We start from the raw sequence: 15117 nt of genomic DNA on the forward strand, positions 1-15117 counted from the left end.
GCTGCCCTCGCTCAGGTAGGGGGTGCGGCGCCGGGTGAGGGGCGCGGAGCCCCGGCCTGTTGTTCTCGGGACTTAGAAGCGCCGCCTCCGCCGGGGCGGACGGAGCGTGTCCTCCGCCCCGCGGGCGCCTGGGGCTCGGTTCTCCACGCGCAGCACTTCACACGCTAACAATTCCCCGGGAGCTTTGTCCTTAGGCCGGAGGTTCATTGAGCAAACTTTTGGGTTGGAAAGAGGGAGAATTCGCAGCGGAGAGCCGTGGTGCCTCGTCCTCTCCTCCAAGTTCACGCTGGCCGTAGCCGAGCGAGCCGTGTGTGTGTGTGTACGTGTACGTGTGTACTTTGGGGAACACGGGGTCCGGCCAACCCAAGGCGGCGATTTGGATGCTCCTACACGGACTGGTTGTGACGCCGCCTTTCTGAGCCCTGGTTTGTCGTGATTCCTGAACTTTAAGGGTAGTAGTGGTTTTCTGCGAAGTCCAAGGCGTCTCGCCTCCCTCTCCGTTTCTGGCGTTTAGGTGAGAAGAGTGTCTCGGTTTGCCGCCCGCCCGTAGCAGCAGGGTACTTGGGTGCCAGTGGCTTCTCCGAGGCTGAGGCCGGGAAAGTAGCACGAGGGAGGGAAGGTAGGAAGGTTGAAAGAAAGAGGTCGAAAGGTGGAAGGAACGTGGGCAGCGATCCTGCAGATTGTGGCTTAAGTTTTGGCTCCTCCATATCCATCCACTGAAGAACCCGTCTGTTGCCTGAGTCGTGGTGGCGTTTTGTTTTGTGTTTTGTTTTTTAAATGTAAAATGGACATGGTGACATCTATCCTGTCTGCTACACAGGTCAGTTCAGAGATGGAAAGCTCAGGACAAATATTGAGTAGTCTTTGAAAAAGGAGGAAAAGTTAGGTGGAGCACGTGATGGGGGAAAGACAGACATAGTGAAAACTTCTCTAGATGCGATTGAACGTGCCCAAGCTACACAGGTCGTCTTTGTTTTAAAGGCATTTACGGGCATTCCAGTTCTGGTGTAAGGAGCACTTGACTTGGGGCTCGGGATATTCGAGTCCCGCCCCAGTTCTTCCAGCTGTGTGACCTTCACCGTACTTCTTCACTTCAGATTTCATGTCTTAAAATAGGAATAACGCTGATAGCACTAATACTCTCTCATAGAATTGTGGGGATCAAATACTGTAAGCATTTAGGTTTTTGTAAACTGTGTGACCTTATTTAAATCTGTTGAAGTCATTATATTAATTTTTTTTCTTTATTTCAGGAGCTTTGTGGTTACATGGTTGCATTGTATAGTGGCAAAGAAGTGTGGGCTTTAAGTGTACTCACCACTCCCACCTGTGCACGTTGTACTCAATAGGTGCTTTTTCATCCTTCCACCCCCTATTATTATTATTATTTTTGACACAAGGTCTTGCTATGTCGCCCAGGCTGGTGTGCGATTATAGCTTACTGTAGCCTTAAATCCTGGGCTTGAGCAGTCCTCCTGCTTCAGCCTTCACAGTAGCTGGGACTACAGGCACACAGGCTCGTTTACTTTTTTATTATTTTGTAGAGACAGTGTCTCACTATGTTGCCCAGGCAGGTCTGGAACTCCTGACCTCTAGTGATTCCCCTGCCTTGGCCTTCCAAAAGTGCTGGGATTACAGCAGGAGCCACCGCCCTGGCCTATGTCATTATTAAAAGCCAGGGTTAATGACTTGTCTTTGCAAGGAGAAATAAACAGATGCACATGTTTCCTGTTTAGGAGTTTACTGTCTGTTTGTTGCCTCTGCCTTCTCACTCCTGAATTGGTCATTCTGTTATTTCTTTTCAGGTCCAACTCAAAATAATACTGAAATAACATATTTACATGGCTTAACTATTTAAAAAATTACTGTAACAAACATTTTTCTCGTTTTTTTTTTTTTTTGAGTTGGATCTCACTGTCACCCAGGCTGGAGTGCAGTGGCAAGCTCATGGCCACCACAGCTTCCACCTGCTGAGCTCAGGCGATCCTCCCGCCTCAGCCTTCCAAATAGCCAGAACTACAGGCATGCACCACCATGCCCGGCTAATTTTTTTATTTATTGTAGAGATGAGGTCTCACCAAGTTGCCCAGGCTGGTCTCGAACCCGTGGGCTCCCAAAGTGCTGGGATTATAGGTGTGAGCCACTGCACCCGCCTCATTTTCTCGTTCTTAAATTGGCTGGACGTGATAGCTCATGCCTGTAATCCTAGCACTTTGGGAAGCCGAGGTGAGAGGATTGCCCAAGCCCATGGGTTTGAGACCAACCTAAGCAACTTGGCGAGACCTCATCTCTACAATAAATAATCAATTAGCCAGGCATGATGGTGTGTGCCTGTAGTTCCAGCTACTTGGAAGGCTTAGGCAGAAGGATCCCCTGAGCCCAGCAATTCAAGGCTGCGGTGGCTGTGAGCAGTGTGCCACTGCACTCCAGCTTGGGCTACAGAATGAGATTGACTCAAAAAGAAAGGGGGGGGGACTAGATGTGCACAGCATTGGCAGTGTCCTTATTTTATTTACAATGAAATTGAATGTGGAAAGGTCTTGTGGATTGCCTGTCCATGTGACTGTTAGCAATTGAAACTGTTAGGAATTAAGAAGACAGGTCTAGCCGGCTCCGTGGCTCAGCCTGTAATCCCGCACCTTTGGGAGGCTGAGGTGAGTGGATTGCCTGAGCCCGCGGGTTCGAGACCCGCCTGGGCAGCGAGACCTCATCTCTACAATAAATCAAAAAATCAGCTGGGCGTGGTAGCGCGCGCCTGTAATTCCGGCTACTTGGAAGGCTGAGGCGGAAGGATCGCTGGAGCCCAACAGGTCGAGGCTGCGGTGGCCAGGAGCGGTCACTGCACTCCAGTCTGGGCGACAGAGTGAGACTCTAACTCAAAAAAAAAAAGAAGACAGGTCTTTGATCCCTGGCCCAGTGACCCACCACTCCTCACTGAAGTTCACTTTGATTTTTCCTTATCAATACTTATATTTTTAATTTTTAGCACTCCAGTTCACATTTATTCACTGCGTGGTTTTTTAATTTTAATTTTTAGTCAAAGTCTCACTCTGTTGCCCAGGCTGGAGTGCAGTGGCACGCTCACGGCCACCCCAGTGTTAACCTGCTGGGCTTCAGCGATCTGTCCACCTCAGCCTTCCAAGTAACTGAAACCACAGGCATGTGTCACCACAACTGGCTAATTTTTTGGATTTATTGTAGTGACGAGTTCTTGTCAAGCTGACCAGGCTAGTCTCAAATCCCTGGACTCAGGCAGTCTTCTTGCCTCTGCCTCCCAAAGTGCTAAATTTACAGGCGTGAGCCACTGCCCCTGGCTTCGCTGTGTTTTAGTTTAGGTACTCAATGCTTTCATTTTCTCAAATCTAAGTGGTTTGCAGGCAAGGATTTATGTTTCTGTAACCTATCAAAATTTATAGCACAGGGCCTCACAAACAGAAGACATTTAATAAAGGCTTCCAAAACTAATAATGGGGCCAGAGCGGTTTAGAGATATTTTCCTGTTCATTGTTCATTTAACAACGATCCTGTGCTTAAATCTTTCAAAGTATAAGATAGAGACTTTTTCCTCTGAAGTTAACACTGGTCTTAACAGTGTCAAATTTGTTTTATTAGAATTTCTACAGGGTTCTAAGGAAAGTTCAGAAAAGAGAGGAATTTTTAAAATTCTTGATAGACCTGTAGCTTCCTTGGTTATACTAAAACTGCTTAGAATTATAGAGGTTTAGAACTGGAAAAAGTAAACACGCCTAAAACCAACCTATCTCCCTCCAAATCAGAAATTTTCTGTAGACATTTCTAACAAATATTAATCCAACCTCTTACTGATTGAGAGTTCCTCAGTTTTTAAAGTATACTGTTTCATTTATAGACATTTCTGATGGTTCACTTTTTTGGCAATAAACCTAGCTAGGTCTACCTTCTAATTTCTTCCTGTTAGTCCTGATGTTTCTAGAGCAATGTTGTCCAACAGAAATATTATGTTAGCTACACATGTAAATAAAAATTTTCTACCTGAGCCTGTGGGTTTGGGACCCACCTGGGCAACTTGGTGAGACCTCATCTCTACAATAAATCAAAAAAATTAGCCAGGCGTGGTAGCATGCACCTATAGTTCCAACTACTTGGAAGGCTGAGGCGGAAGGATCACCGGACCCCAGCAGGTTGAGGCTGCAGTGGCCGGGAGCGGCCACTGCACTCCAGTCTGGGCGACAGAGTGAGACTCCAACTCAAAAAAAAAAAAAAAAAAAATTTTTTTTCTAGTAGGAAAATTTTCAAAAAGGAAAAATTAGTAAAAATAATTTTAATATTTTATTTAATCTAGTATATCCAAAATACTAACACTTTAACATGTAATCATTGTGACATATCTCATTAGTAGTTTAACAGTATTTTTCTTTGTACTAAGTCTTTGAAATCTGGCGTGTCTTTTGTCCTTAGAGTACATCTCAATTTTTTTTTTTTGAGTCAAAGTCTCACTCTGTTGTCCAGGCTGGAGTGCAGTGGCATGATCATGGCTCTCCACAGCCATAATCCCGTGTAGCTGGGCCTACAGGTATGTACCACCATGCCTGACTAATTTATTAATTTTTTTGTAGAGATGTGATCTTACTGTGTTACCCAGACTGGTCTCAAACTCCTGGGCTCAAGCAATCTGCCTGCCTTGTCCTCCTAAAGTGCTGGGATTACAGGTGTGAACCACCACACTCAGCCTTCTTTATTCTATTGACTAGTTCAGTGTTTGGCATACAAGGGGCATACTCAAAAAACTCTGGAATTTATTTATAAAAAATTGTGTCTTTATTCTTACATGTTTAAACTTCAGTCACCTTCAAAGTACTCTCCGTTTGCTGCAATACACCTATCGAGATGCTTTTTCCACTGCTCAAGACAGTTTTTTGAATTCGTCAATTTTGATGCCTTTTAGGGCTTCTGCCATTTTTTGTTTCACTTCTTCCACTTCAGCAAACGTTTCCCTTTGAGGACTTTTTTCATCCAGAGAAACAAAAATAGTCACCTGGCGTGAGATTGGGTGAATGGGAGGGGGCAAGGGGGTCATGCTGCTTTTGGTCAAAAACTGCTGAACACCTAGCGCTGTGTGGGCAGGTGCACTCCTAAATCACCCATCCGGAAATGGGCAAACTTGTTGAAAGAATCTCCAAAAAAAATTCACTGAAACTGAATGCAGCTTCTTATAACAGTCTAGCTGATTCACTGATGCTGATGGGTTCCTAGAACACTTACTTAGCAAGGGAAGTTGTCTGTAGTACATGGGGCTCACCCTCCAAAGGATAATTCTGGGTTCTTTTGCCCCCCCCATAATGAGCAGTAAGTTATTAAGTACTTTTTGAGTGCATGAATAAAGGAATAAATACAAGTGCTAGGGAACTAATAATAACAGGTAATTTTATTTGGGAAATAACTTGGTGAGATCTGTGGATTTGGCATGAAGATTTGAGTGATCTTAATCTGTACTCAAGGTATTTATTGGTTTTTTTTTGCAGCATTATGGATCCAAGCCTGTTGAGAGAAAGGGAGCTGTTCAAAAAGCGAGCTCTTTCCACTCCTGTAGTAGAAAAACGCTCAGTGTCTTCTGAGTCATCGTCGTCATCATCAAAGAAGAAAAAAGCAAAGGTAGAACATGGAGGATCATCAGGCTCTAAACAAAATTCTGGTTAGTAAAGTTGTTTAGGACCGTTTGGTTTTTATGTTTCAGATTATTCAGGAAACCGTTTAGTTATGGGAAGTTCATTTTTCAGTTCAGTGTTCAGGTTGATTGTTAGGTACTTTGTTAAATATTAAGAATAGGACAGTAAGAGAATTTAAGCTTTGAAGATGTTAATAGTCTAGAATTGTAGTTAAAATTTAGGCTACTATTTACTTGAAAAATAACTTCATTGAGGCTTAATTTACGTACTATACAGTTTACTTTTAAAAACATACCATTAAAAGATTTTTAGTCAATTTACTGAATTTTGCAACTGTTTTGCAGTCCAATTTTAGGATATTTCCATGACCTTCAAAAGATCTTATGTGCCTATTTGCAGTGACCGTTTCTACCCCAGTCCTAGATAATCAATAATCTACTTTCTGTCTCTATATGTTTGCCTTTTTTGGGCATTTCATGTAATGATTTTGTTTGATTGGCCTTTTATGTGTGACTTTTTTTTCAACTTAGCTTATTTTTGAGTTTCATTCATGTAGTATGTATCAGTACTTCATTCCATTTTATTGCTAAAGAGTATTCCATTATATGGATTTTAAAAAATCTATTCACCAATAAGTGGACATCAGGATTGTTTCTACTTTTTGGCTATTTTGAATAGGGTTGCTATGAACATTCATGTACAAGTCTGTGTACATGTTTTTATTTCTCTTGGATAGATACCTAGGAGTGAATTTCCGGGTCATGTGGCAAATTTATATTGAATTTTTAAAGAGACTACTAAAATGTGCCATATTACGTTCTTAGCAGCAATTTATGGTGTTCCAGTTTCTCTTCATCCTTGCCAACATTTAACATTCCTTGTCATTTTGATCATAGAGATTGCTAATGGATATGAAGTGGTATTAATATTGTGGTTTAATATGCATTTCCTTAATGACTAATGATGTTGATCTTTGTTTCATGTGCTTATTGACATTGGTAAAGTGTCTAAAGATTTTTGCCCATTAAAAAAAATTTGAGTTATTTGTCTTCTTCCTATTAATTTATGAAATTTCTTTGTATATTCTAGGTATAATTCCTTGATGTGATACATATTTACAAATTATCTTCTTTTTTTGTTTTTGAGTTAGGTTCTCACTGTTACTCAGGCTGGAGTGCAGTGGCATGCTCACAGCAACCACAGCCTTGATCTACTGGGCTTAGGCAGTCCTTCCACCTCAGGCTTCCAAGTAGCTAGAACTGTAGTGCATGACATCAAATCAGGCTAGTTTTTTTATTGATTGTAGAGATGAGGTCTTGCCAAGTTGCCCAGGCTGATCTCGAATCCCTGGGCTCAGGCAGTCCTCTTGCCTCAGCCCCCCCGAAGTGCTGGTATTTCCGGTGTGAGCCATTGCACCTGGCTTTTCTTTTCATCTTCTTTTTTTTTTTTGAGCTGGAGTCTCACTCTGTTTCCCAGGCTAGAGTGCAGTGGCATGCTCATGACCACCGCAGCCTCGAACCTGTCGAAGCTCAGGCAATCCTTCCACTTCAGCCTTCCAAGTACCCGGAACTACAGGCATGCGCTACCATGCTCGGCTCATTTTTCTTGATTTATTGTAGAGATGAGGTCTCGCCAAGTTGCCCTGGCCAGTCTTGAACCCGTGGGCTCAGGCAATCTTCTCACCTCAGCTTTCCAAAGTGCTGGAATTATTGGCGTGAGCCACCATGCCTGGCTTTATCTTCTTAATTGTTTTTTTTTTAAATGAGCAATAGTTTTTAAATTTTGATCAAGTCCATCTTACCAAATTTTTCCTTTTATCTTTTGTGTTCTTGGTGTCATATATTTGCCTGACCGACAGTCATGAAAATTTGCTTCAATGTTTTCTTCTAAGAGCTTTATAGTTTTAGCTCTTACATTTAGGTCTGTGATTGATTTTCTGATTGGTTTAGCACAAGGGTCTAAATTCATCTTTTTGCATGTGGCTATTGAGTTGTCCCAGCACTATTATTGGAAATGACTATCTTTTCTCTTATTTAATTGCATTGGCACCCTTGTCAGATATCATTTGACCATAAATGAGTTTATTTGAAGTCTCATTTTGATTTCATTGACTTTTATGTCTGTCCTTACACCAGTACCTCCACCACTCTCCACCACTCTCCTTTTTTTTTTTTTTTCCTTTTTTTGTGAGACAGGATCTTGCTCTGTTGCCCAGGCTGGAGTGCAGTAGTACAATCATAGCTCACTGTAGCCTTGAATTCTTGACATCAAGCAATCCTCCTGCCTTATCTTCCTTGAATTATCATCTTAATATTAAGTCTTTCAGTCAGTAAATGGATAGTTTTTAATTTACTTAGGTTTTTAATTTCTTTCTGCAATATTTTGTGTTTTAATGTATGAGTCAGCCTCATTTTGTTAAATTTATTACTAAGTATTTTTTATTCAGTTGCACACTTGTGAATGAAATTGTTTTCCTAATTTGTGTTTTTTTTTGTACTGTTCATTGCTAGCATATGGAAATATAGTAGATTTTTATACATTGATCTTATATTCTATAATCTTGCTGAACTCATTTTTTATGTCTGGTAATTTTCTTAGTTTTTTACTTCGAAATTATGTTATCTGTAAATAATAACAGCTTTCTTTCTGGTATGGACACTTTTTATTTCTTTTGTACTTGTGTGTACTAACTGGTTGATGTTGAGTCGGGGAAGTAGCATCTTTGCCTTGTTCCTGGTCTTAGGAGGAATGTATTCAATCTTTCAGTCTTTTATGTATATTATGTCCCTGCAGATTTTTGTAGATTTCTTTTACCAGGTTGAAGAAGTTCCCTTTATTTCCAGTTTGTTGAGAGTTTTTAATCATATGTGAGCATTGGATGTTATCAGATTCTTTTTCTGTAACTAATGAGATGACTGTGTTGTTCTTGTCCTGTATTCTATTAATATGTTATAGTAACAGTAACTAATTTTCAGATGTTAAGACAACCTTACATTCCTGGAATAAATCCCACTTGGTTATGGTGTCTAAGCCTTTTTATTTGTTGTGGTATTGAGTTTGTGGTATTTTGTTTGGGATTTTTGTGTCTCTATTCACGAGTGACATGGTCTTTAGTTTTGTTTTGTTGTGATGCCTAGTAGTGATTCTGCCCTCCTTAAATGATTTGTGAAGTGTTCCTCTATTTTCTGAAAGAGTTTGTGAAGATTTTTTATCATTTTTAACCCTTTACACTTGGATGTTCCCTCTGAGGGGACATCGTAAATCTAGCAAACCACTTACATGTCCCCTCTCAGATGATACAAAGGGATTGCTGGTGATTATACAGGACACACTTATGCCAGTGCAAATTTTTCAGAAAATGTTTTTGTTTTTTTTTTGAATTTTTCCATTCATATTTCACAAAAGCAAATAAAGAGATGGAATATACACTAGAAAGAGAATGTATGAAGTGCTTTCACAATGGTGGCAACACTTTTTTGTAACAGGCAGCAATGAAGAGTGTTTGTAGAAGACAGGTAGCTGTGGATATACCCTTTGTATCATGTGGCATAATTTGAAAAGATAGATAAGTAGGTTACTGTAGACTTAAAAGAAAGAGACTTTCGAAATTGAAGGTAGATCATATTGAAGTATCGAGCAGGACAGATCAAATATCTCTAACTGCACTAAGTTGGAAATGTATTCTTTTGATAAATTTCATTTCATGATTTTGTAGTTTACAATTAGAAAATTTTGGCCGGGCTCGGTGGCTCAACCTGTAATCCCTCACTTTGGGAGGCTGAGCTGAGTGGATTGCCTGAGCCTGCGGGTTCGAGACCCGCCTGGGCAACTTGGCAAGACATCATCTCTACAATAAATTAGCTGGGTGTGGTAACGCGCGCCTGTAGTTCCGGCAACTTGGAAGGCTGAGGCGGAAGCCTAGCAGGTTGAGGCTGCAGTGGGTGGGAGCGGCCACTGCACTCCAATCTGGGCGACAGAGTGAGACTCCAACTCAAAAAAAAAAAAAAGAAAATTTTTATCTATTTAGTTTGCAGAACAATGGCTAAATGAAAAGACAAAAGTGAGAGTTACAGTATAAGCAGCAGCAAAGATGAGTTAGATTTAGACTTTTATAAAGACAAGTTAGAAAAAAATTAACTTTGGTGTGGAAGAAAATGATAGTAGTGATAGTGATATCATCCCACCGAGAAGAAAACGGGCAAATGTAATAGAAAGTGATAGTGATGAAAGTGTTAGTAGTTTTGGCGATACTTCTACCTCAGCCTAACAGGTGTGCACTACTACACCCAGATAATTTTTTGGTTTATTGTAGAGACGAGGGCTTACCAAATTGACCAGGCTGGTCTTGAACCCCTGGACTCAGGCAGTCCTCTCACTTTAGCCTCCCAAAGTGTTGGGATTGCAGGCATGAGCCACTGTGCCCAGCCAAAAAACCAAAGTTTTAATGAAAAAAAAAAACAGTAGTGTATAGGAAAAATAATCTTATGCTTCTTGTGTGGAAGGACAAAGGGATCATTACAATTCTCAGCACTTGGAATCATGCAGGAATGAAATCTACCATAAATACGTTACTTGGTGGAAATATGTCAGTCAAAAAACCTGAAATGATTCTGAATTATATTGCAAATATGAGCTGTGTGGATTGTGTGGATAAATAAGCTTCTACATACCATTTTTTGTAAAAATGTTTAAAATGATGGAGGAAATTCTTTTTTCGGGGAAATATGTTACTGAGCGTCAAAAAAAAAAAAAAAAAAAGAGCCTGTGTCCCATTTGAAATTTGTCAAGTTTCTGTTTGATCAGTTGAGAAGTGGTTTTTAGGAATCATGAGTGTGTCATTCCACATCGTCTTCGAACAACAGACTGGACAATAAATTACATATTATTTATGTGGGAGGAAGAAAGTGAGACTGCATTGTCTGTTCAAATAGAAAAACACCAGGTGACAGACATCAAACAAATTACTATTCCACAACATGTATCAATGAACCTGCAATGCATGTTTCACACATTATCACACATTTAAAAAAGCTAAAATTTTGTTTTTTTGGGTCATAAACAAGTTTTCAATGTCCAGGATTTCATTATAAACCTGCTACTATTGCTATAAAATCATTGATTTCAACACTATACTATTTAATATGAGGTGATTCATTTTTTTCTATTTCATAAAAAAGTGCAGTCAAGTTGCTGGTATGTGGTCTAACAAGATGTCTCCAAGTGCAATGGGTTAAAATGTTTGGGAGTATTCACTAGTGAAGCCATTTGGGCCTGAGCTTTCATTTATGGAAAACTCTTTGTAAGAATTTCTTCTTATATGGCTGTTTGGGTTTTCTGTTTCTTCTTGAGTTAATTTGATACTTTATGTCTTTTTAGGAGTTTGTTCATTTTATCATTTACATTGGTTAAAGTTTTACAAAGTATTTCGTTAGATTCCTTTTGATTTCTGTAATATTAGTATTGATACCCCCTCTTTTTTTTATTTTAGAAATTTGTATTTTCTCCTTTTGTTTCTTGATCAGTGTAACTAAAGTTAATCAATTTTGTTGGTCTTTTCAAAAACCAACTTTGAAAACAGCTTGGTTTTTCTGTTTTTCTTAAGAATTTCTTTTATTTCCACATTAGTATATATTATTTCCTTCTCTCTGCTTACTTTGGGTTTAGTTTACTCTTAGACTATTATCTTTTAAACAAGGGAAATATAGTTTAATTCACAGCAGATTTATTTAACTACTTCAAAATGTAGCAATATTAATTTTTATTGATGTCATTTTGTTAGATATTCTTCAAGTTATTTTAATAACTGATCTTAAGGCAGTGCTAATTTTTTTAAATCAAAGCAGGCCTATCATGCTTATAAGCATATACATTAGGTTTAATCTCATTCCAGCAAAATTTACATTGAATTAACTCATAGTAAACACAATTTTAAAAACTGTTTTAAACATTAACACAGCCATTTTGGGGCCTAGTTCCTTTGCCTGCTTAAGAATGTCTTTGCTTTTTGTAGTTTTTGGCTACAGTGAATTTCATCTTCTGCACAAACAGATTTCATTCAACAGCAGGAAGAATCTGGTTAGGGCTTTACTTCTCTTGGTTGGCCAGGGTTATCCAATCTCTTTTGGATGGCCAGACAGTATAGGGTAAACTGTGTTGTGGTAACAATCCCAAAAATCTGTGTCTTAACACCAAAGGCTTATTTCTCTTTCATACCACATTTTAATTATGAGTTGACAGGAGTTTCAGCTAGTTATAATCATTCAAGTACCTAGGGTGACAAAGCAGCTGATAGCTCACATGTTTCTGGTTTCTGTGCTAGAGGGAAAATGAGCTCTGGAACATCTTACACTCACAGTTAAATGCTCTGGCTAGGAAGTGATACATATGACATCCTCTTGCAGCTCACTGACCAGAGTTAGTCACGAGGCCATACCCAACCATAGGAGGTTCCTAAAGTGCAACCTTTCCTTAACGAGGAGAACTGGAAATATTGGGTGTAAACACTAAAGACTACCATGTCACCCGAGTTGCGGCCACTCTCATTGGCTTCCTGGATTAACTGCTTACCAGGTCTCCTGGTTTAGCTTCTTTCCTATTCGTTCTTCATACAGTGGTTAGTGATTTTTCTTTTTCTTTCTTTCTTTTTTGAGTTGGAGTGTCACTCTGCTGCCCAGACTGGAGTGCAGTGGCACACTCCTGGCCACTGCAGCCTCGACCTGCTGGGCTCTGGCGATCCTTCTGCCTCAGCCTTCCAAGTAGCTGGAACTACAGTTGCACGCTACCATGCCCAGCTAATTTTTTGATTTTTTGTAGAGATGAGGTCACCAAGTTGCCCAGGCGGGTCTTAAACCTCAGCTTTTCAAAGCGCGGGATTACAGACTCAGCCACCGAGCCCAGCTGGTTTGTGATTTTTCTAATCAGATCATGTCCCTCTCAGCTTACTTAAGCCAATTATCATTGCTTTTCAGACAAAGTCCATCTATTACTGCAGCCCACATGACCTGGTCTCTACTTACCTCTTAGGCATTACAGCTCACTGTTGTTGTACTCTGTCCTAGGGATACTGACTTGTAGCTCCTCTAACATGCTTTTCTTTCTTGCATTTTGGATTGTGCTCATATTATTTCCTGTACCCAGAACATTCTTTTTTTAAACCTTCTTCCCTTTTTCTTTTAGTTAACTCCTATTCTTCTAGGTTTCACCTTAAAGTCATACTGTCCCCTTCCTCAATCTGAATTCAGTGCTTAATCTTTGAGTTCTTGTAGCACTCACTCTTCCTAACAAAGCTCTTGCTGTGCACTATTATGATTTTACGATTACTTGTTTGCCACTCTTCCCTCAGTATCTGATCTAAGCTCTCACACATGGTAAACACTCAGTAAATATTTGTTGAATGGCTAAATAAGTTGCAGGCTAGGGTAGGGGAAAAGTTGATAGGGTACATTACCAAAAAAATTTAGTTATTAAAGAACCTGTGTACTTCCCATCTATGATAAGCACCCCAAAGTTTATGAAAACATAGGTAGTTTTAACAGTGCTCAGAACAGCTTTTGGCTACCAAAGACCTGCATTTCACAAGTCCTTTGAAAGTTGGTTATGTTATTTGTGGTTTTTTTTGAATCAGGGTCTTACTCTGTAGCCCAGGCTGGTGCACGATGATGGCTCACTGCAGCCTCAAACTCTTGTGCTCAAGTGGTCGTCCTGCCTCAGCCTTCTGAATAGCTGGTGCTAGAGGTGCGTGCCACTACGTTCAGCTAATTTTTTGACTTTTTTGTAGAGACACGGTCTTCCTATGCTGGCTAGGCTAGTTTCAGGCTCCTAGGCTGAGGCAGTCCTGCCTTGGCTTCCCAAAGTACTGGGATTATAGGCATGAGCCACTACTCCCGGCCTGTGTTTCTTTTCTTTTCTTTTCTTTTACTTGAATTGTGGTCTCTGTTGCCCAGGCTGGAGTGCAGTGGCATGCTCATGGCATACCACAGCTTCAAACTCCTAGACTCAGGCAATTTTGCTGCCTCAGCATCCTGAGTAGCTGAGACTATAGGTGCCTGCCACCACACCCTGCTAATTTTTTAATTTTATGTAGAGTCGAGGTCTCACTATGTTGCCTAGGTTGGTTTCCAACTCCTGGGCTCAAGTCATCCTCTAGCCTCAGCTAGATTGAGTCAGGCAGGGTCTTATTCTGTCACCCATAGACAAGGTCTTGCTATGTTGCCTAGGCTGGTCTCAAACTCCTGGGCTCCAGCCATCTTCTTGCCTCTTACTCCCAGAGTGCTGGGATTCCAGGCATGAGCCACTGTGCCTCCTCATAGTTATTTGTGGCACAAAAAAAATTCCATCAGCCTTGGAGATAAAAAGGAAGTCTTTTACAACCTCTAGCACTCTTTTTGTTCTCACAGCCCTTTTAACATACCAGTTATTCTAATTTTACATATTTGTTTTCAGGCCTTACTCATGTTTATTTGCTTTTAATATACTCTATAATTGAATTAAAAGTTTGGTATTCTGAATTTATTTTTCACTTTACATATAAAATATTTTTCTATTTGATATGTAGCTTTTTAGTGATTCATTAAGTTGATGTGCCACATTTAGTTAGTTAAAGGCTCAATTATTTTGAATTTTTTGTTATTTTGAGTAATGCTGTTGTAAGCATCTTTGTACTTTGAGCTTTTTCTTTTTAACTTATTTTTCAGCATAAATTTTTGGGAGTGGCATTTCTGACTTAAGGGTAGGGTAATGGTTAAAAGAATGCTTTGTTTTGCTCATGAATGATAGCAAAACAGTGTTAAGGTCATAAAATGTATCTGTATGACCCTTAGAATTCCAAGACATAAAACTGCCCTATTTCTCAGCAGGTGTTGAGTGGTCCTTTTACTTTTTTATTTTAACAATCTTTTCTGATTCAGTTATCTTACCTTTTTTGAATGTGAATATATACACATACATACACACACAGAGAGTGCCAAAAAAGTATACCCACTTTAAGAAAGGAAAAAACTGTATTAAAATTGTAATACTCAGTAAGTTAACTACAAGTCACATTTGACTTGTGCAATTGCAAGAGATGCTCAAAGTGGTTACCATCAGCATCCAGACACTTCTGATTTCGGCAAACATCTCTTAACATCACTTAAAATGTGTATACATTTTTTTTTGGCACCCCTGTGTGTGTGTGTGTGTGTGTATGTGTTCCTTAATAAATTAGAAAATATATTTTTTTGAGTTGGGGTCTCACTCTGCCTCCCAAGCTGGAGTGCAGTGTCATGACCATGGTTCATTGCAGCCTCGACCTCCTAGGCTCAGGCGATGCTTCCACCTCAACCTCCCGAGTAGCTGACACTGTGGGTGCATGCCACCATGCCTGACTAATTTTTTAAAAATATTTTTTGTGAGACAAGTTCTTGTTATGTTTCGTAGACTGGTCTCAAACTCATAGGCTCAAGCAATCCTCCTGCCTCGACCTCCCAAAGTG

General features: G+C 40.0%; 1 protein-coding gene across 1 annotated transcript in view; it reads left to right on the forward strand.

The window, feature by feature from the left end:
• Positions 1-6: 6 nt before the first annotated feature.
• GTF2E2 (general transcription factor IIE subunit 2) overlaps positions 7-15117 on the forward strand; it is an 83101-nt gene continuing 67990 nt past the window's right edge. Inside the window, exons 1-2 of the mRNA XM_008060309.1 lie at positions 7-15; positions 5502-5671. Coding sequence (XP_008058500.1) covers positions 5506-5671 — 166 coding nt within the window. The 5' untranslated portion in view covers positions 7-15; positions 5502-5505. The remainder of the gene's footprint in view (positions 16-5501; positions 5672-15117) is intronic.

Source organism: Carlito syrichta, unplaced genomic scaffold, assembly GCF_000164805.1.
Source record: "Carlito syrichta isolate Samal-C Ts95f unplaced genomic scaffold, Tarsius_syrichta-2.0.1 Scaffold304591, whole genome shotgun sequence".
NCBI classification, from domain to species: domain Eukaryota; kingdom Metazoa; phylum Chordata; class Mammalia; order Primates; family Tarsiidae; genus Carlito; species Carlito syrichta.